The sequence below is a fragment of the Balaenoptera musculus genome, chromosome 2, assembly GCF_009873245.2.
Source record: "Balaenoptera musculus isolate JJ_BM4_2016_0621 chromosome 2, mBalMus1.pri.v3, whole genome shotgun sequence".
In the NCBI taxonomy this organism is placed as follows: Eukaryota; Metazoa; Chordata; class Mammalia; order Artiodactyla; family Balaenopteridae; genus Balaenoptera; species Balaenoptera musculus.
In genome coordinates this window covers 165,125,443-165,147,962 of record NC_045786.1, presented here as the reverse complement: position 1 = coordinate 165,147,962, position 22,520 = coordinate 165,125,443, and the positions used below count along the sequence as shown (strand labels likewise).

Below are 22,520 nucleotides of genomic sequence, written 5' to 3'. Positions count from 1 at the left end.
GGGACAGAATACATTTCCCAGAGTGTATTCCACACAACTCTAGTTGGGTGGGATTTAAATGGGGAAGGAGGGCTATGATCTAATAACTCTGGAAATGTTAGTTTCTTTCAGGACTGCTCAGATCTTTAATATGCTCAAATGCATCATATCATTTCACTCCATGCTCTTTCTGACCCAACTCCAATAGAGTAGAGTTGATATGGATTGCATTGTGTCCTCTCATATAGCCATTGTAGTCCTTGCCCACACAGCCTCAGATGTGACCTTATTTGGAAATGGGGTCATTGAAGATGTAGCGAGTTAAGATGAGGCCACTCTGGAGTAGGGGGGACCCCTAATCCAATATGCCTGGTGTTCTTATAGAAAGGGGGAAATTTGGACACAGATAGATACACAGGGAGAGTGGCACATGAAGGTGAAGCAGAGATCTACAAGCCAAGGAACGCCAAAGATGGCCAGCAAACCCCCAGGAGCCAGGGGAGAGGCTGGGACAGATGCTCCCTCACAGCCTCAGAAGGAGTCAGTTCTGCCATCACCTTGGTCTCATAACTTCTTGCCTCCAGAACCATGAGACAATACATTTCTGTTGCTTCAGTCACCCAATTTGCAGTGCTCAGCAGCCTAGCAAACTAATACAAGGGCACTCAAGGAAGCAAAGCCCAGAGGTGGGAGTGTGCAGAGAGGTGAGGAAGCAGTGGAGGTTCACGTGATGCTGAAGGGTGAGGTTCTTAGCATAGGGTCATGAAAAACAAGTTTAGAAAAGCAGAGCAAGGCCTCTCCCCATCTACCCACAGATGATCTAGGATGCCACATAAGGAGATATGGGTTTTATTCCAAATTCAGTGTGCTTTCTGATGAGGGAAGTCCCATTCACCGTGAGGAGAACGGTGCTCCAGCAAGGTCACTGTGGCAGCAGTCTGGACACTAGGATGTGGAAGGACATGGAGAACGGAGGCAGGGGCCCAGTGTGGAGGCTGCCTTCATGGTCCAGATAAGACCAGGGACGGCTTCCGGGATGGAGAAGGTTGCTGCCTGCAGTGCCAACCTGTGAGGGTCTGAGGACTAGTTTGCTCTTTGGATCGGGGAAAAGGTTAAAAGTGAGCCTGGGATTTGTTCACAGCAATGCAATGACCAAAGCGAGAGGATCAGGAGGAGAGCCTGCTGGGACGGGGGATAGCATATAAATAACCTCTCTGTTCACTAGTCACGGCCATAGCTGCTAGTCTCATTTAATTCATCAAATCATTAAAAAAACAACTTGGTGAGGTGATAAATTATATTTCCTCTCTATTCTTTTTTTCCCAAGGCTAAATCTGGCTGCTGTTCTGCTTTCAACGTTCTATAGATACAAACAATTTGCTAACTTGACTTCCATTGATGTTTATTCCTAAACACAGTGTTTCTATCACAGTCATTTAATACTCTGTCGCTAATATGACTATTGTGTTTGGAAATGGAGGATGGTGTGCCCCAGAAGATGTGATGGGACTGAAACTCAATCAGAAAATGACACCCTTTCATGCCTCCCCTGCCACCCACCTTCATAATAAAACTGTGGGATTACGAAGGTTGGTGGCAGATAAGGGTGTACTCTCTGACGTTTAAGAGGACTGGCTCATCTGGATATTCTGAATGGAAAAAATAAGTTAGTCTAACCGCCTTCTCCCTACTGTCTGCAGGGCAAAAACAAGCCCTGAGGGGTCCTAACGCCTACAGACTTTTGTTGTCTTTTGACCCATTTAATATGGAAGCAGGCCCCTATGCCTCTTGATGTTTGGGAAATACCTGAACTAACCTCTTGTTAAGAATCCTGAGGGACGGAGGAGGGTTGAGACCAGGGAACACTGAGTACTCTGCCCCTGGGTGGACACCTTTCCCAGGGTTGCCCCAGGGGCTAAGGGCCTTTATGAGGCAATCAAGGGGAATACTGAGGCTGATTTTAGAAGTGCTTTTGTTATTTCCCTATTGATGTAACACAAGACCATAAGATTCTAAATATACCTGCAAGGGGCCTTCAGGTTTGTGATTTACGAACCTGACTGAAGGCATCAGGTTAAAGTTCATTGTGAAGGACAGCACTATATAATCCAGCAGTCATCCTATTTCCGGAATGCTAATTTGACTTTTTTGAATAATGTTCATTTCAGTACCCTTTTGCTAGTGGCTCCTACAAAGCTGTCAGTAAGAATTAGATGTAATTTATTCTGGGCACTGTAATGTTATAATAAAATTGGTTGGTTTTTTTTCTTCTCCAAAAACAATATCCAGAAAACTAAAGGACATTTAAAAAAATATGTTGTTTTTCATCAAAATCAAAGGGATACTTTTCCTCTTATCTCGGTTTATGTTATGGGATAAATTGAAGACTTCCTGCTCAGTTGGACTATATTCATTTCACTCCATGTTTTTTCCAGCCCTCAAAATAAAATTAGTCCTGAAACTTTCTCTTTCACCCAAGATGGAGTAACAAAGACCAGATTTACAATCCTGCCTAAAACAAAACTAGAATTCCAGATGAAGGGTAATGAAACAATGATTTTCAGACATTAAGCATCAGCAATGCAGGACAGTGATCGCTGAGGGAGAGGAAACAGACAAGGTGACCCCTACAGTTATCCTAGCTCACTGCCTAGAAAGTGTTTTCAGGCAGTAGCACAGGGAGAAGGAACCCAGGTACAGTCTGGTGGTCTTCCTGAGGTGAGGAGATGGAGCTGGGAGTCCAGGGAGGCCAAGGGAGCTAGAGTTTGTAAGGCAGAGTAGTGGAAAGGAGAGAGCTATATATATAGAGAGAGAGCGCTAACTCTCTGAAGATCTGTAAAGGGTTCCCCTTGAGTCTTCAGCTCAATACTGACCAGTATACACATGTGAGAAAATTATCCAAGGCTGAAGACAAAATAACCTAAAAAGATTAGAGGGAAAAATCCCTGGTAATCACATAGCAATAGTTTGTGTTTCCACTAGTTACAGTGGAAAAATCTTGCAAATCATAGAACACCAAGTAGAGTACTCAGAAGGATATTACCTTACCAGTGAAGAAGTAGTAGCCCTAGACAAACTGCTGCTCCGATCCTACCTAACAAAGCTTAACACCAAGTTTCAAAGGCATAAAACTGTTTCTAAGTAATTTAAGTATGTCATAGAATACAGCTCAAGAATGCTTGTAGGAATAAAAAATATCTAGCACCCAAAAAAGTCAAATTCAAACTGTCAAGAATCCAATAAAAAATTACCAGGCATGCTAAGAAGCAGGAAAATGTGATCCATAATGAGAAGAAAAATCAAGTAACTAGAAAAGACCCCCAAATGATACAGAGAACAGAACTGGTAAACAAGGACATTAAAACAGTTATTATAACTATATTCAATATGGTCAAGAAGGTAGAGGAAATACTGAGTATGTTAAATAGAGGTATGCAAGAAAATTTTAAAGAAACAATAGCTGATACTTTTCCAGATATAATGAAAACTATAAATTCACAGATCCAAGAAAGTCAACAAACTCAAGCACAAGAAACATGACGAAAACTACACCAAGGCATATCATCATCAAATTGCTTAGCAACAATGGTAAAGAAAAAAATCTTCAAAGCAGTCTGAGAAAAAAGACGTATCATATACAGAAGAAAAGAAATAAGAATGACAAAGATTTCTTCTCAGAAATAATGGAAGCAAAAAGACAGTGGATGAATAGCATCTTTAAAATACTAGGGGGAAAAAAAACTTTGAAACTAGAATTCAATAACCACTGAAAATAGCTTTCAAATATGAAGGCAAAGTAAAGACTTTCTCAGACATACAAAAGCTGAAGGAATTAAGCTTCAGCAGACCAACACAAGAAGCAGTAAAGAAAGTCCTTTGGGCAGAAGGAAGATGGAAGTTTAATTCCATAGAAAGGAATGAAGAAAACTGAAAAAATGTAAATATGGCAATAATAGCAAATATAAATAAATATAAAACAAAATTTAAATTGCTTTGAGAGATAATTGTTTAAAGCAAAAAAATATTATGGTTTGGTTTATAACATATGTAGGAGTAAAATGGATGACAATCATAGCACAAAGTCTGGAAATGGAAGTATACTGTTGTACATTCTCATACTATACATGAAGTGGTATATTATTACTTGAAGGCAGATTGTGTTAAGTTAAAAATGTAGACTATAAACTCTTAAGTCAACCACTAAAACAACAACAGCTAAGACATATAGCTAATAAGATAACTGAAAAACACATTTAAATAACCCATGGGTCAAAGAAGAAGTCAAAAGGGAAATTAGAAAGTATTTTGAACTGAATGTAAATGAGAATATATCAAAATTTAGAGGAATACAGCCAAAGCAGTACTTAGGAGGAAATTCAGAAAACCAAACACTGACAGCTGAATAGAAAAAGGTTCTCAAATTAATGACCTCAGCTTCCACCTTAAGAATCTAGACCAAAAAGTGGAAATTGTATCCAAAATTTAATCATTAAAAACTCAATTAGTCAAAAAGAAGGTAGAAAAAGAGGGAATAAAGGACAAAGAATGGATGGGAAATAAAGAAAACAAACAGCAAGATATTTTAAGCCAAATAGGATCACAAAACACATTAAATGAAAATGGTTTAAAAATCCCAATTAAAAGGGATTGTCAGATTGGATTTTTAAAAAAGCCCAATACCCAACTACGTGCTGCCTATAAGAAATATACTTTAAATATAAAGACACAAATAGGTTAAAAGGCTAGAAAAAGATATACCGTACTAACACTAGTCAAAAGAAAGCTGGACTGCCTTTATTATTACCAAAGTATATTATCGAGGATAAAGAGAACCATTTCATAATTTCAATTCATTAAGAAGATATAACAATCCTAAACTTTTATGCACCTAATAAGAGTTTCATAATATGTGAAACAAAAACTGGTAGACCTGAAAAGATAAATTAGGGAGATATTTCAATACCCTTTTCAATAACTGACAGACTAAGTGGATAGAAAAAGAAGGAAGGACATGAAAAAATTGAACAATACTATCAACAAGCTTGAATCAACTGACATAGGAAACTATATTCAACAACAGCAGAAGACATATTCTTTTCTAGTACACACAGCATTTACCAAGATAGACAATATCCTAAACAAGACTCAATAAATTTAAAATGAGTCAAATTATACAAAGTATTGATATTTTCTCTGACCATAACGGGATTGGATTAAAAATCCATAACAGAAAATCTCTAGAAAAGCCTCAAATATTTGGAAACTAAATTATTGCCTCTAAATAAGGAATGGGTCAAAAAGGAAAGCAAAAGGGAAGATAGAAAGTATTCTGAACTGAACGAAAATGAGAACACAACTACCAAATTGTAGGAGGCTGCTAAACCAGTGCTTAGATGGAAATCTATAGCACTAATCACTTATGTTATAAAAGAAAAAAATCTCAAATCAGTGAATTCCACTTCCACCTTAAGAAACAAGAAAAAGAAGAGCAAATTAAATTGAAAGTCAACAGAAGAAAGAAAATAATAAGGAACAGAAATCAGTGAAACAAAAACTGCAGAAAAAATCTATGAAAACCAACCAAAAGCTGGTTATTGTTGTCATTGTTTTAAATCAAAAGCTCACTAAAATTGATAAACCTTTAACCAGATTGATCAGAAAAATAAAAGTGAGATCACAAATCACCATTATCAGGAATGAAAGAGGTGGCATAACTACTGATCCTACAAATATTAAAAGTATAATAAGGGAATATTATGAGTAACTTCATGCCAATAACATCAACTATTCTGATGAAATGGACAAATTCTTTGAAAGACACACTGTCAAAGATCACTCAAGAATAAGCAGATAACTTAAATAACCCTATATCTATTAAAGAAATTGAATCTGTAGTTTAACACCCTCCTGCAAAGAAAATTCCAAGCCCAAGCAGTTCCACTGGTGAATTTGACCAAATATTTAAGGAGAAAAAAAAATACCAAACATATACAAACTTTTCCAGAAATGGAAAAGAAAGGAATACTTCCTGACTTACTCTATAAGGCCATCATTACCCTGATACCAAAACCAAATATAGTTATTACAAGAAAAGAAAATTACAGTCCAATATCCCTCATAAACACTGATGCAAAAAAATTATTTTAAAGTGTTAGCAAATAGAATTCAGCAATACATAAAAGAATAATACTTCAAGACCAAGTGGTTTGTCCCAGGAATATAAGGTTGGTTTAACATTCAAAAATCAATCCATGAAACTCACTGTTAATAGTCAAAAAGGAAAAATCAAATGACCATCTCAATAAATGTAGAAAAAGCATTTGACAAATCCTACATCTATTCCTGACAAAAATTCTTAGCAGACTAGGAATAGAAGAGACCCTTACTCAATCTGACAAAGGGTATCTATGAAAAACTAACAGCTAACATTTATATTTAATGAATGCTTTCTTCCTAAGATCAGGAACAAGACAAGGTTTCCAACTCTCATGACTTCTATTCAACTTGTATTAGAGGATCTAGCCAGAGCAATGAGATAAGAAAAAGAAATTAAAAGTATAAAAATTCAAAAGAAAGAAAGAAAACTGCTTCTACTTGCACATGACATTATTGTCTACAGAGAAAATCTGATGAAAGCTACAAGAAAGCTACTAGAACTAATAAATGAGTTTAACAGATTGCAGGGTATAAAGGCATAAATCAGTTATATTTCTAAATACTAACAATAAAATACCAAAAATTTAAATGTAAAAAACCATGTTATTTATAATACTATAAAATTACTATATACTTAGGGATAAATTTGACAAAATATTCTAGTCCTGTATATGGAAAACTATAAATATTGCTGAGAAAAATTAATGAAGACATAAATAAATAGAGTGATATACTCTGTTCATAGATTGGAAGACTCGATATTGTTAATATCTCAATTCTCCTTAAAGTGATGTATACATCAGTGCAACCCACATTCCCAGCAGGCTTTTCGTAGTAATTGACAAGTTGATTTTAAAACGTATCTAGAATGCAACGGACCTAAAATAGCCAAAACAACTTTGAAATAGGTGTAGAAATTTAGAGGAGTAACACTACATGATTTCAAGGCATATTAGAAAGCTATAGTAACCTAGACAGCATGGTACAAAGGTAGACAAACAGATCAATAGAAATGAATTGAGTATCCATTAATAGAACCATACATGAATGGTCAATTGATTTTTGACAAAAGTGCAAAAGCAATTCAATGGATAGAATTTTTAACAAATAATCCTAGAATAATTGGATAGCCACACACATAAAAAGTACCTCAATCCATACCACACACATCCACAAAAGTTAACTCAAAATGGATCATAGATATCAACTAACACCTAGAAGAAAACATATATAATACCTAGAAGAAAACACAAAGAAAACTCTTTGTGATCTTGGATTAGGCAAAGATTTTCTTAAATACAACATCAAAAGCATGATTCATAAAAGAAAAATTTGATAAATGGTATTTCATCAAAATTAAGACTTTCTGCTCTTCACAAGTCACTGTGAAAACAATGAGAAGACAAACACAGAAAAAAAATCTTTGCAAATGACATATCTGATAAAGGACTTGTGTCTGAAAATTCAATAATAAGAAAAAAACCAACTTGATTTTTTAAATGGGCAAATAATTTTAATAGACATTTTACCATGCAGATATATGGATAGCAAATAAGCACATGAAAAGATGTGTATCATTTGTCAACAAGAAAATGCAATTTTGCAGTACACAGTTCTTAGAACGACTAAAACTAAAGATTAACTACATTAAGTATCGACGAAGATGTGTAGGCACTGGAATGCATACTGCTGGTGTGAATGTAACAGGGTACAATCACTTTGGAAAACAGTTTGCCAATTTCTTTAAAAGTTATACACATATCACACAGCCTAGCAATTCCACTCCTTGGTATTTATCCAACACACATGAAAGCCTATAGCTACACAAAGACTTGTGTATGTATATTCATAACAGCTTTATTTGTAATAGCCTCAAACTTTTGGAAACAGCTCAGATGTCCATTAATTGATGAATGGATAAACGAAATGTGTTATATCCATATAATAGATACTACTCAGAAATAAAATAATCTACTGATACATGTAACATGGATTAATGGTAATATAATTATTCTGAGTGAAGGAAGGCAGAAAAAAAGCATAACTACTGTATGAATCTATTTATATGAAATTCTAGAAAATGCAAACTAAGCTATTATGACAGAAAGCAGATCAGTAGGTGCCTGGGGATGAGGAAGTGGGGTACAGGAAGCGGTGGAATAGAGACTAACAAGTGTGTATGAGAAAACTTTAGCTGGGGAGGACATTCACTATCTTGACTGTGGGGATGGATGGTTTCATGGGTATAATATGTGTGATGTGAAGATATCAAATTGTACATTTTACATATGTAAAGTTTACTGTGTATAAATTATACTTCAATAAAGCTGTAAAAAACAAAATCAGGTATGATCACCCAAGTGTCAGTCATGTAGTTTCTCTCATAGTGTTGACATTTGCTATTGACTGTCAAGCTAGATAAGCTATATCTATCCCATTTGAACCAACTACCTTGCAGTTTTCTGGTAACAGTCAAGTTTTCCCTAAAAATGTGCTGCTTTTCTTCAGCACTGTGTGAGTTAACTTTACAAATGTCCTTTATTGAAGAGAGTCAAACCAAGGAGTGAAATAGGAAGTTATAAGGTTCTAAACTGATGCACTCTGTGGGGGGGGAGGGGGGAGGGGGGTGGTGATGGTGGCTGGGATAATGGAATATAGACTTGGAAGGCAAAGAAGGAAGTGGTACAAGAAGAGGAAGGACAAAGAATCAGTGAAACAGAGAGGTGGAATGATAGGAAGGAAAGGAAAAAGAATGGAAATAAAAAGAGAAAGTGAGTGAGCAACCACCTTTTCCTGTGTTCTTTTATCTTTTTATCACACTAGGATGTTTCTGATGTCCCTGGATAGATAACAAATACATGAATTACTTTCACACACTGTACAGTGATTTAGAATAGTAATATCAGAAACTAAATTAATTTATCTTAGAGAAAAGTATCAGCTACCAAGCAAGTCAAACAATGACAGAGTATTTTCCTTGGTTTTCTGGATATCTTGCAAGGTGAGGCTCCACCAAACAATTTCTATGACTCTAGGGTCATTTCCAGATCAATGTTTCTGGTAATATTTTAATTACTTATGTTGCATGCCATCATGGTGCGACATATTGAACCCAGCTAGAGTTGGTCACAGTGGTGGAGCAAGAGCAAAAATTATACTATAACTATTTGGTGAAGGCTTGTTATGTGAGCCCGATTCCTCCAGCCCCATCTTTGAATGTGAAAATTAAATCAGTTTTATTTTCCTCTTCAGAAGGTACATTCAAAATAAATCCACATTTGTTTTTAGAAGCAAGATACGGTCTATAGAAATCGTAAGATTTTCCTACCTTGACAAAAATTGTTGAATTGCATTCTTGCAATGCCTCCATTAAACTAATCACATGGAGACACACCATTTCTACCATCTGAAACAACAAACAGGAAAATCAATTCCACTCAAGGTGATACGGAAACAGTCTGCAGCCACATGCCCTGTGCCCATGAGGACATTCTGCACAACAGCCAGAGGGGACCAGAGGTATTTATTCCTCTCTAAAACTTCAACCAGAAACTGAATTTTATAAGCTGCAGAGGTTTCGCAGTTGCCATGCCTTCCTCATCTAACTTGGGGCTGCCAATGAATTCAGGTATCAATCTCACTAATCTGCACCACACTGTGATTCACATCAGAGGATAAACGGTTTCTGCTTCCTTCATTTCCAACTGCAGAGCTCTTGGGTTTGGGTCTTTTCTCCATCTTGATCGATCCTTTCTCCAGTTTCTTCACTTGGAGCGGCTGTTTCATTTATTGCACCATCTGTGTTTGAGGCTTTATTCTCCGTGGAACAAGGCAGTCATATTTACAACAGTTTGAAAATACCATAGAAATGATATCCCTCATCAGAAATCCCTATGGCTAGATTTTAAACACTCCAGGGGGGATTTTACCAGACTGGCTTATGTGACTTAACAAAATTTTCAGAATTTAAAATTAATTCAAATTCATTTGTAACACCATTTGTACAAGATTCACCAGTAACAAATTCATTTCCAACACTTGAATATTAAGAGACGTTTGGAGGAGAGGTATTAATGGTATCAAAAAACTAGCGACAATAGAAGGAAACTCTGAATCTCTAGTTTAAATTTAAGGTCCCAGTTTCATCGTCCGTAAAAGAGCAGAATAGAATACTTGACCTCCAAGTGCTTCTTCAGTCCCAGACTCTATGATCTAATAAATGTAATTATCTATGCGGTGGTCAGAACTGTTGGTGCACCCTAAAGTTTTCACATAAATTTCCTTTAAGTTGAATTAAAACACCTCTTTCCATACAGAACTGCCTTATAATATCTGCTTCTCTAAAGAAAAGAAAGTGCTTCCCTAAAGGAAAAATATAATCCCCTTTCCAATTATAACAAAAAGAAAATGTTTCTTAGACTAATATTCAATCAGTCAAAACCATTCCAGAATGCATTTGTGGAGTGCATTGTTGGGTTTCTGGGCACATTGGAATCATCATTATGGCGTTCTTCCAGGCCCCTTGCCCTTCACAGATAAGAATTCTACTGATGAAGCCCCCATAACCAAGACACTGGATGCTGCTTTCCCAGCTGAGAATCTTCCACCAAAGTAGCAAACTAAACCAAAGGACTCCCTTGTAAATTCCTTCCATACACCCTCCGATCTTGACTCCACAGGACTAAGCTAAGCTTGTTCAATGAAGTGGGCTCATGCTATCCATACCTCAGATATTTTCCAACCAGGTGAGCCATCCACATTAAAATGGAACTGGATTTGAAGATTGAGGAGCCTAGGTCCTCAGAGGGCAACTCAAAATGGTGAGACTCTTTTCAGGTTTGGGCCCTAACTAGAATTAACACGTACAGTCAATCTGCTCTTAAACACCACAAAGAGATGACTTAACTGGCTATGGTTTTTCCAAATTGCCTTAGAATCCAAAAATAATATAAATCTCCCTCCTCACTCTCTGACTTTATAGCACAAGACAACTCTTAAAGGTAGAAGTTTCACATAAATTTCCTTTGGCACTAGGCAGAGAAAACAAAAACGGTTTTTACTGAATTTATTTGTCTGCATTGTTTTTCATCAAAATGATTATGCAGGTAGAACATCCAGGTTATAACGTAAAAATTCACCAATCCATTTATGTACTGTTACAACTGAGGTCTCTAAAGAAACATGTAATGTGAGGGCTGAGAGTGGTTTTTGAGATTCTGTCCAAGAGGGGAAACTCATTTGTGAACTCACCACTTTGTTATGGGCCATCAGCTGAAGGATGCTGGGTGTCACCCTACTCCAAAATTCTAGTGCTGTCAGTATCGCCGTGAAGCTGAATTCATTCTGACTTTGAACATTTGTAGCTACAGCACTTTGTTCACAATATACGGTCCAGAGCTGAGCAAAGATAAATGCATGGAAAAGAGAACACATGTGCAACACGGAGGTCTGAAAAGGAAGAAAACAGGGAACCGTTACATTCTAGTGGGCTGTGGTGCTCCAAGGAGCCCTCCCCGCATCGCTTCGGCTTTCCAAGGAGCACAGCCAAAGTACATGTAATTCAAGTGATCCGAGGCTGGAGGAGTTGTTTCCAAGTTACAAACTCATGATTCATCACCTCCAAACAATCTGCTCTTCACTCAGTCAGTGGGAGTGCGCTTAGAGACCAAGCATCTTTTCAGAGAGAAGGCACCTTAGTTTGCAGAATAAATCTACCCACCCCTTTGCCCTTTAATGAAACTGATGTTCCTATCCCTACACTAGATTAGGAAGAACAATCATTCTACCATTTTAGGGTGTTTGCTCATCTGTAACATGGGGATAACAGTCCCCTCCTCAAAGAGTTGTAGTTAGGAGTAAATGAGGTGATATACATGAACGCACTGCCCAGCACTTAATAATTATACTACTACTAGTAGTGACAGCAGTAGCAGCAGCAGCAAAGGTAGTATTCCTAACTAGTAGTACTGATAGTATTCCTAACTAGTAGTGAGTACTGATAGTATTCCTGACTAGTATAAGTGCTGATAGTATTCCTAACTTGTATAAGTATTGATAGTATTCCTAACTAGTAGTAAGTACTGATAGTATTCCTAACTAGTAATGAGTACTGATTGAGTAAGCACCTATAATGTCCCAGACACTGTGGTAAAGATTTTTTGTAGATCACCTCCATAATTCTCAAACCATTTCATCTATTTTACAGATGAAAACCTGGAGCTCAGAGAGGTTAAGTAACTTTTTCAATGTCACAGAATTATAAAGTACCATCATTAGGAATCAAACACAGATTGGGTTGAAATATTAGGAACTGACTGCCTAATTCCTTTTGCAAACATCGTTCAGGTCATTTGGATGGGTGCTCTATTTGATTTCAGAATAAATTTATTGCAGGTCAGCTTGCCCTGGCCTAAATCCCAGCTGTTCCCAAACCCACCGTGACCTCCTAGAATCTGCCTAAGCTCTGTGAAGGGACCTTGGCTCCTCATAACTGATTAGTACCAGTGTGCCTAGTTTGCTTGTATAGGCTCATGATTGATGCTTGCCTTGGATTGACTTTATTCTCTTAAGCACATCATCTGTCTCTACAATTTATAAGTTCCTCTGTGTAAGTGATTCCAACATATACTTTAGTGAGTTCCCAACTGGCCTTATTTTCATTTTGTATCTTCATATATCTCTAGAGATTTAAGTTGAAAGGCAGTGCATAAAAAATTAGAGTGTAAATTTTCCTCCTCTTCATATTTGGTTCTAAAAACCGATCACAGAATTTTTATTATATTTCTATTCTTGCATTGCTCTTCATTATTTTGAGACAGAAATGCCTAGGAAGCTAACTCTTGCTTGCCTCCATAATTTATCTTCATAAAAGTAAACCGAAAAACAATTTAAGGGGAAGAAAAGATAGGCTGGGAATTTGAACAACTTTAAATAAGGCATTAGCACAAAGTTGCTTTCCTAGCATCCACAGGAGGGCAAGTGATAAGATGCATTTTCTTCTCAGAAGAAACATAATTGGCTGATAAGGGTTTCCATTAGCAATTTTGATGCATATGGTTTTAATCTTGCAGAAATCACTTACCTTTGATTGCTCTGGAAATCCAATCAGGATAACAATAAGATGGTCTGCAATATGGGAACCTGCATCCAGAGGTATTGGCAGGCAGGGAAAGGAGGCATTTGGACACACTGCATTATGAGTGAGGGAACCCAGAAGCAGCCAGGACAGCAGCCGGATGTGAGAGACACACTCAATGAATTCTTTTGGTCTATTAGGGAGGAAGGAAGTGTTAGAGATGTTTTTGTGTTTTCGGTTTCGCTGGGTGCTTAACAAACGCTTACTGATGGAGGGGTTTAAAAGTGTGGTCTTGTAGGCAGTTACATGAAGTAAAACACCAAAGCAACAAAGTGAGAACAAAATGATAAATCTGTTTTTCTTGTTTTGCACTCTAATCCTGGATCTTAGCTTCTTGAGCAAAGAGCAGCCTTTGGCGACACAGGATTAAACATCATTCTTCCACAAACCTGGCTGCCATTCTGACTAGCTTCTCTTTCTAAACTCTTTCCTTTCTTCTCATTAGAAAGTTCTCGGATATCCCCACCAGAAGGGAAGGAATAGAAGAGGAGATAAAATACACAGCCATCCACATTCCTGTTCTCCAGTAATTTTCTCCCCCTGCCCCCCTTACACCCCACTCCAAACCTTTCCTCTAGCCGGGAAGCTGCCCATGCAAGATGGCAGGTCAAGCCTGCTCCAAGGTCCCAAGTAAACTAGCCCACGGGCACCTCTCTCTTCTCAGCCTCCCTTACGGGCAGGGTCAGGGGCTCACACCTCCTTGAACTCTATTTCATCTCTGATGTAGATTCTGTTCAAGCTATAATCTAAGCTCCCTGAAGGCAGAAGCTATGTTAAGTGCACAAATAAATACCTATCAATTTACTTAACTAGTGGAAATTAAGAGTTAAAGTGATAGTTCTAAGCTCCAAGTTTTCATCATCCATCAGGATGACAGAGGTCTTTGTAGGAAGGCAACTTTTGTCAGCATGTCATGAAGTACTCGTGTTCAAAAAGGCTGCCGGGTCAGCAAATAAGTATGGAAATTGGTCTCAATTCCCATCTCCCTAACCAATCATATTCTATTCTCATAGATCTTCAATGTATTCAGTAGCTCTTACTGAGCCCCAGGACACTCAGGGGCGTTTCCTGCCTCATGGCCCGAATAATAAGGGTCTTACCCTTGTTGCATTGCAGAAGGGGGATGATAGAGCCAAGGCAGATAGCGAATCACAGCTTTGTTATCTCTGTGGTTGCCCCGTGAGATTTCCATGGCTGCAATCTGAGCCAGCCCAACTTTGAGATGGCCACCAAAGGTATCTTCATGCAGAGGCTGGGAACATGTCTTCATGTGGCTCTACAAAACCAAGTGGTATTTTGTGACTTTGGCAGAGTAACTGGGGATGTTCCAGGGCACTCTTTAAGAAGATCAGGTTGTCATTTCCACACCTTCTATCACCACTCCCAAGCATACAACCCATTTAAACTTCTTCAGGGGCTTCCCACTGTTCTTAGGATAAAGGGGAAAAAAATTCCTTAGCATGGCCTAAACAACCTGGAATGATCTAGATACTGCAGATTTCTGCATCTTACCCCTTCATCCTTGTGGTCCAGCTACACTGGCTCTCCATGTTCCCTTCCATCACTGGCCTTTGCTTATGTTGTTCTCTCTGCCTGAAATACTGTTTCTGCCTCTCTTCGCCTAATTAACCCTATTCATTGTTCAGATTTTAGCTCAACTGTCACCCCCTCCAGGAAGCCTTCCCTGACCTACTCTAGGAGCCTTCCTAACCTCCCTGGTAGGTCATATCACCCTATTAGAAGTTCTCATGCTGCTGTCTACCTCTTCTTCATAGCAATTGTGAAAGTCACAATTTCACTTTAGTTTGTATGAAATTTTCATTAAAATTAGCCATCGCTGCCAGACTATAAATGAGGGCAGCCACTGTGTCTGTTTTTGCTGATCATCATATCCTTAAATGCCTAGAACAGTGTCAGGCATGTTATTGGTGCTCAATACATACTAGTTGAATTAATTCAGAAAAATTTCGTTGCTCAGTGTGGCTTAGTGGAAAGAGCACTGAACTGGGAGTTGAGACCTAGGTTCTAGACCCAGTTCTGTCCTAACAGTCACACGGCCTTAGCTAAGCCACTTGCCACTTGACCTTTCTGATCTGTTTCCTAATATGTAAAATCAGAGGGTTGGATTATGTCTACAGTCCCTAACCTTTTGGTCATCATGGATCCTTCTTATTATTTTTCTCTGTATTTTGGAAGTGGCTATAAAATTATTTAGGTAATATTGTTTCCTCTTCAGACAGCAAAGTGGTTTCAGCGTGAGCGACCGGATTCAGCAATCAGTAACACGTGCGTGAGCAAACGCTAGGGGAGCTTACTCAGAAATGACTGGATTTGGATATTGTGAGAAATCATCAATTTAAATTTTGATTCTACTCTCCACAGAGTATTTGCAAGTCTATCCCTATCCCAAGAAACACTTGGATCATCTGAGCAGAGTCTGGAAACTGAGTTGGGTGCTGAAGGGACCGTAGCTTTAGCTGATGAACTTCTGGGACGACTAGGTCCTATTTATCAAAAAGCCACATTTAGTGCTGGGCTGCAGTCTGGCTGCCCATCGGGCCATGTCTGGCTCCTCTTCCGCTCTTTGTCCGGGGCCTTCCTCAAATCTCTCGGACTATCAATCTTTTAGCTCCCTAGTCTTCTCGCGGCAGGGAAGTTGACTTGCATCAGCAATTCATTCCACCCTGCAAAGCAATCAACATCCTCAACAACCTCACTGGGATTTTATCCATATGCAAATTAAATGTTGTTCTGTCTTTAATTATCTTCTGGAAGGAGATAGCTTTGATGCAGATAAAAACCATAAACAACTTATGTTTGCGTAATGTATACACATTTCATACAAACTAAAGTTTACAAAAGTGTCTTCACATGCATTGTTTCACACCAAATCTTGGAACGGGCAGCAAAGGTAGGTTGATTTAGGTGGGTTTATTAGACTTCCTTTGCTAATGAGGAAACTGAGGCTCAGGGTAGTTAAATGGGTGGCACAGTGAAAAGAGAATGGATTGGGGGTCACTACAGTCTTAGGTCACCCCTGTCTCCACCACTTAGCAGTAGCGTGATCTTGAGCAAATGACTGCACCACCTTAGGCCTCAGTGTCTACATTGGTAAAATGGGAGTATTTTACAATAGGGGTGTTGCGAGAATCGAATAAATGGCAAAAGTAAAGGTATGCACAGAACTGGAGCCGCCATGGAAATATCCTTTCCTTTCTTCACTCCCTCTTCACAGAGGCGGAACTCAGTTCTTCAGAATCCCAGGACATGGGCTTATTCAACAGTGCCACCATGGCCTCTCCAGGTAATGATACATTTCCATCCAGTCTGCTTAATTCCCTAAAAATGCCTCTCCGCCTCGCTGACCTGAGGGATGAGGGGACGCAGGCCCTCTTACCTTCAGTTTGGTCAGCATGTGCATGTCTGCCATGAAGTCCAGCACGTCGCTGATGTACTGTCGCACGCACTCCATCGCCGCCGTCCCGCACTGAAACGCACAGAAGGACACGGAGGGGCGCGCGCTCTGAGTCACGGCCTGCGCTTTTGCCCTGACTGCAGTGATTGTCTCGCTCTGGTTTCACGCTGTTTACTAATGAGTTGTTTCATTTTCTGGATTTCTGACTCACTTCGTTACTCTCAGCCATAACCTGTGATTGTCAGCCCCAACTTTGGACAAAAATTAATAAAAAGGTTTGTGGTGGAGAGCAAAGAAATGGGATGCCCTAGGGAAGACAGGGTTTACAGGCTTTTTTCCACTGGGTCATTGAACTGATTTTGTTTGCTTGTTTTTAAACTGGGTGGTATATAAAGATTTAGCCTATGTAAAAGTCATTAGTATCGGTCTTCATGACATGAATCACCCCAAAACAACAGTAACACTTTATCCCTCCAGGGAGTCTTAGACACACAAAAATATGTACCACCAAATTCTACCACCATAGTCTTAGATGTCTTTATCTATCAAAAAAAAAAAAAAGGACATAAACAAATATCATGTTTGTTGAAAGAGTCAAAAATTCTTATATTCAAGCGCTTACAACTTCTTAGACATAGTAGGTACACTATTAAATAGAAAAATTTATCATTGTTGAATTCTTGCTAGGGATAATTAAAGAAACAAAATGGTCATCTTCCCCCCATACTAGCAGTGTGTTTGAGAAGTTTTAAAGGAAAAAAAAGCATACTTGTGTTTCAGGTTATTAAATGGAATAAACCTGCTCTCTCAGGGCAATGCAGTGAATTTAGGATTATAAACAAAGAAAAGGAAAATGGACAGACAGGCTGCTACATCAAAGCTGTATGAGAGAACCCATACATAAGACTGGATATAATGTGGATCAAAAGCAGGCCCTCTTTGAAGCCATCTGAATACTATGCTAAGGCCTTTCTTAGCTTTCTTTAGGAAAATCTGGAACATTATATACTTAACTAGCTCACCCAGTGGCTCTCATTTTCCCATATTCATGTAAATCTGCACAGCACTGAACTATATCACCTTCTATCTCTTCTAGAATGTTACGCCTGTCAGTTCCTCTGACAGGATAACAAACAGTAAAATAAGGTCATTGGCAGTTCTGTCAAGAGTGTTTTCCAAGCATTTCATATGTTTTAAGGTTTTCTTCTTTTAATTTAAATCAAGTGAAGGAATTATAAAAGGTTATTGAGCTCCTGCTTTGGGAATATTAGTCCCTTAGTGCAAGAAAGGATTTCCCCCCCCCAGTTTATTCCATTTTCTCTGACCTTTCACATGTCATGCAAATAAGAGCATATACTCTGCTCCTGAATTTCTTGAAAGGGATTTGTTTCTTTCATAGGCAATACTTTATACCATTTCAACTAGGCAAATGTCACAGAAAATAATTACTTGGAGCATTATTCAATATTTGTCTTTTACCTTTGAATTTCAAAAAATGAGAGGAAAGAATTTACTATTACCAGTTACTTTTGCTCTAGAGACAGTAACTACATCTAATAAAAGCCTTAAAATACACTTTCTGGTCAGGATAACTTCAGTGAGCCATCTACACTTATAAAACAAAGCATATAATTTCCAATCGCCCCCCTTTTTTCTTTTACTTTGCAAAACATAAGTATAACCTTAGTGTGTTATTTTAAAAAACCAAAAAAACATAAAGAGTCTAGCTCAACTTGTTTCAAAAGACTTATGTTTATTTCAGTGGGAAAAACTGATGATAAAGGAGTTGAAAACATACTCTAATCTCAAAAACATGAATTGAAGTGAGCCATATCCAATTCTTTCTCAAAACTTGTATCTGATTTTAAAGTTACATTTCTTACATTATAAAGATAACACGTGTTCGATGTAGAAACCTTGAAAAATATAAATTAATAAAAAGAAAAATCACCATAATCCTAATTCCTGCTCCCCAACTCTGAGACACCCACTGTTAATATTTCCAAATATTTTTAATGCATATAATACACACACATATATAATTTTTTTATAAGATTGAGATAATTTTTTTCAACCTGCTTTTTAATTAAATTCATCATAAGCATTTTCCAATTAATTAAATATTCTTTGAAAATTTGATTTGGTCCACATAATAGTCTATCTTATAGATGTACTTTATTTTATTTAAATAATACCCTAATGTTGCACATTAATTTTGTTTCCATATTTTTGCTATTTTAAATGCTACTTTAATAAATATACTTGTAGATAATTCTTTATGTGCTTGTAGATAATTCTATATTTAATTACTTTCTCAAACATATTCCTAGAAGTAGATTGTCAACTCTTTTTCAGCAAAACTGACTATCACCAGTAGCTTATAAGAATGCTTGTTTCACTTCATCATCAGTAAGTTTCTTTGTTAAGAAAAGCCTGCTGATTTGCTAGCTGATTTTAATTTTTATATTTTTAAATTTTTATATTTTATATTAATTTACAGCTCACTGATTGCTAGTGAGGGTAAAAGGCTTATTTTGAATGGCTTATTGGTCATTGGAAAGGGTTCTATATGTAGAGCTATAACTGTTGCTATTTTGTTGTTTTGGAATATTTGTCTTTTGCTGATTTCAATAAACCTTTATGTACTAGGGATATTATCTTTTAGCTATCGCATAAGTAGCATATATTGAGTTTTAGAGAATTAAATAAGGAAACCAGTGAGTGCTGGGCAGAGACTGGCTAGCTACTCACAGAACCATTTTTCTTCTTCCCTAGGATGCACTAGACCACATTTCCCATCCTCCTTTGCAGTCGGGTGTGGCGGAGTGACTGAGTTCTAGCCAATGGAACGTGAGTAGGAGAAATGTGCACCACCTTTAGACCTGGCCCACGAAAACCTTCCATGTACCATATTCCCTTCTCTTTCCCCAACCACCAGCTGACTGCAGAGGACTGCACATGACAGAAGAAACCTGATCCGCAAGTGCTCATGTGGAAGTCCTCCTCCCTTTGTTAATCAGGACACCCGTTCAAACTTCACTTGAGCAAACAATAAACTTTTTTGGAGCTAAGTTGCTAAGAACTGGAATTTTATCTCATAGCATCTTGCATTACCCCAACTATTGTCAAGAACCTTTAAAAAAACCCAGAATCTATTAATCTACTCCTAGAAACCTATTATAAAGAAATAGTCTAAAATATGAACAAAGATTTAAGCACAAAGATGTTTATCACACATTAGTTACAATTGCAGAATATTGAAAATAATGAAACTATCCAACAATAAGTAGTGTTTGTTAATAGTATTTTTTTTACTTTTAGTTGTATTTTATTTTTTTATTGACATATGTTTGACATATAATGATGTAAATTTAAGGTGTATAACATGTTAATTTGATGCATTTATATATTGTAATATGACTGCCATCATAACACTAATTAGTACCTATATCACATTATGTAATTATCCTTTCTTTTTGGTAGGAACAATTAAGTTTTAGTCTCTTAGCAAGTTTGATTATTATAATACAATATTGTTGTCTATATTCACTGACCTGTGCATTACATCTCTAGGACTTTTTTACTGCTCATTGTAAGTCTGTACCCTTAAACATCACCTGTCCTGTCCCCCTACCTCCATTAATATTATTTTTAATAGTTAATGTTTACTCAGCACTTACTATATATTTAGCACCATGCTAATGTGCTTTACATGCATTATCTCATTCAATCCTCAACCTAGACCATAGGCCCTATTATATCCCAGTCTACAGATAATACAAATCAAAGCATCATGGGTTAAATAACCTTCCCGATCACACAGCTAGTAAATGTCAGGCCTCAAACTCAGGTGTGAATCAAAACGCATATTGTTAACCACTATTATATGGTGCAGTCACATGAGGTAATGTCACTTTGGGGAAAATGCTTATGACATATGAAGCCAAAGCTGCATCTATATTACAGTTCGATTATGTTTAAAAATATACATAGAAAAAGAAGAAAGAAAATACATTAATATGTTAGCAGTAAAATTATTTCTGGGTTGAATGACTGTTATTCTTCCTCTCTCATAATATTTCTCCACATCAAAAAAAAAAATGAAGTAATGTTTAGTGTGCTGTGGATAAAACTGGTATACTTAGAAATGTAAATGAATAAAACCTTCTTGGAAAGCAACATGGGAATATGTATTGTGAAGATGTTCCTGCCCACTGACTAAGGAATTTATCCCAAGGATATCATTCAAAATAAACATGAAGAGGATCTTTGTGTATATGCTATATACTATGCTATGCTATACAAACAAAGAAACTAGAAAGCATATAGATTTCCAACAATATGGGAATAAGCAAATTAGGATACTGAATAGATCAAAACATGTAAAAATTTTCTAAAACAATAGGGTTCTTATTTTAGGGCAGAAGGGTTATAAGTCATTTTTTTTCCTTATTAAAATTTTTCTCGGACTTCCCTGGTGGTGCAGTAGTTAAGAATCCTCCTGCCAATGCAGGGGACACGGGTTCGAGCCCTGATCCGGGAGGATCCCACATGCCGCGGAGCAACTAAGCCCGCAAGCCACAACTACTGAGCCCACGTGCCACAACTACTGAAGCCCGTGCGCCTAGGACCCGTTCTCCGCAACAAGAGAAGCCACCGCAATGAGAAGCCCGTGCGCTGCAACGAAGAGTAGCCCCCGCCCGCCGCAACTAGAGAAAGCCCACGCGCAGCCACGAAGACCCAACGCAGCCAAAAATAAATACATAAATACGTAAACAAATAAACTAAAAAAATTTTTTTCTCTACTGAAAATTTAAATAAATTTTTTCCATTAATAATTTATATCTCTAAGGTTTCTCAGTTTGTTGCAATAACCTTGCTATCAATAAGTTATTGTGGTTTCTCATATTCAATCCTATCTATAAGAATCTTAACATATTTCACCAAATAGTTCACTAGTTGATGATAATAAAAGTTTTTTCAATTTTCAGAGGAAATATTATAAAGGAAAACAAGGTATTAAATGCTTATTTCTTTCTGGCAGTAGTTAAATCAAATTGGTTAACAGAAGCCAGTGTAAGAAAATTGATTCTGGAAAAATTGAACTTTAATCAAATCTATTCTGTATGCCTGGTAATTTCTTCCCTCTCCTTAACTGGCTGCTTCAATTTTATTCATGTTTCCTGGAATTAAAAGTTTCCAGGGGCAGAGATTAATTTAAATTTTCACCAGTGCTCTTTCAAACAAGATACTAATGATTTCAATTTTACAGTGTTTGTTCTATCAAAAGTGAACCAGGACACAGGCCCAAAATACCTCTTGGCTAAATGAGGAAATGAGGAGTAACAGAAAATGTGGATAATTAATTCGGTCAGGACTTACTCCAGGTAGAGAGGCGATCATCTGCTTGCTCAGGATTGTTGACTCAGCTAGTTTGGTTCCAGCATCTGCACAAATAAACTAATAAGAAATTGAAAGGATAATTATTTTTAAGAGCATTTGGACAGTAATAAGTAATTTGTAATTTTATTAACTTGGCTTAAATTCATTAGCGTTTACTTCGGTGACAATCTGCCCTAGATATATGGGACTTGCTAGTCATGAAAGTTCATTCCTACCAGAAATTCAGAATCATAGTACTGGGACTAACACACAGATTCTCACTTTAACCAGACAGTAGTTCAGTGGCACTGAAATGCCACATTCAATCAAGGAAGAAAGGAAAGATTTCAGCATTGTCAGATTTATTCTGAAGTCATGCTATTTATTCTTCAGCACTTTTTGACAGTTCCTGAATTTTCATAGATTTTCCGGACTTCTGTCATTATACCATAC

The 22,520-nt window shown here is 37.4% G+C and overlaps 1 protein-coding gene across 1 annotated transcript in view; it reads right to left on the bottom strand.

Annotated features, from left to right (window-relative positions):
• The window catches only part of UNC79 (unc-79 homolog, NALCN channel complex subunit), a 251,806-nt gene that overhangs the window by 4,370 nt on the left and 224,916 nt on the right, over window positions 1–22,520 (bottom strand). Inside the window, 6 exon segments of the mRNA XM_036842067.1 lie at window positions 9,464–9,541; window positions 11,386–11,583; window positions 13,217–13,403; window positions 14,371–14,546; window positions 16,668–16,757; window positions 22,068–22,145. Coding sequence (XP_036697962.1) covers window positions 9,464–9,541; window positions 11,386–11,583; window positions 13,217–13,403; window positions 14,371–14,546; window positions 16,668–16,757; window positions 22,068–22,145 — 807 coding nt within the window.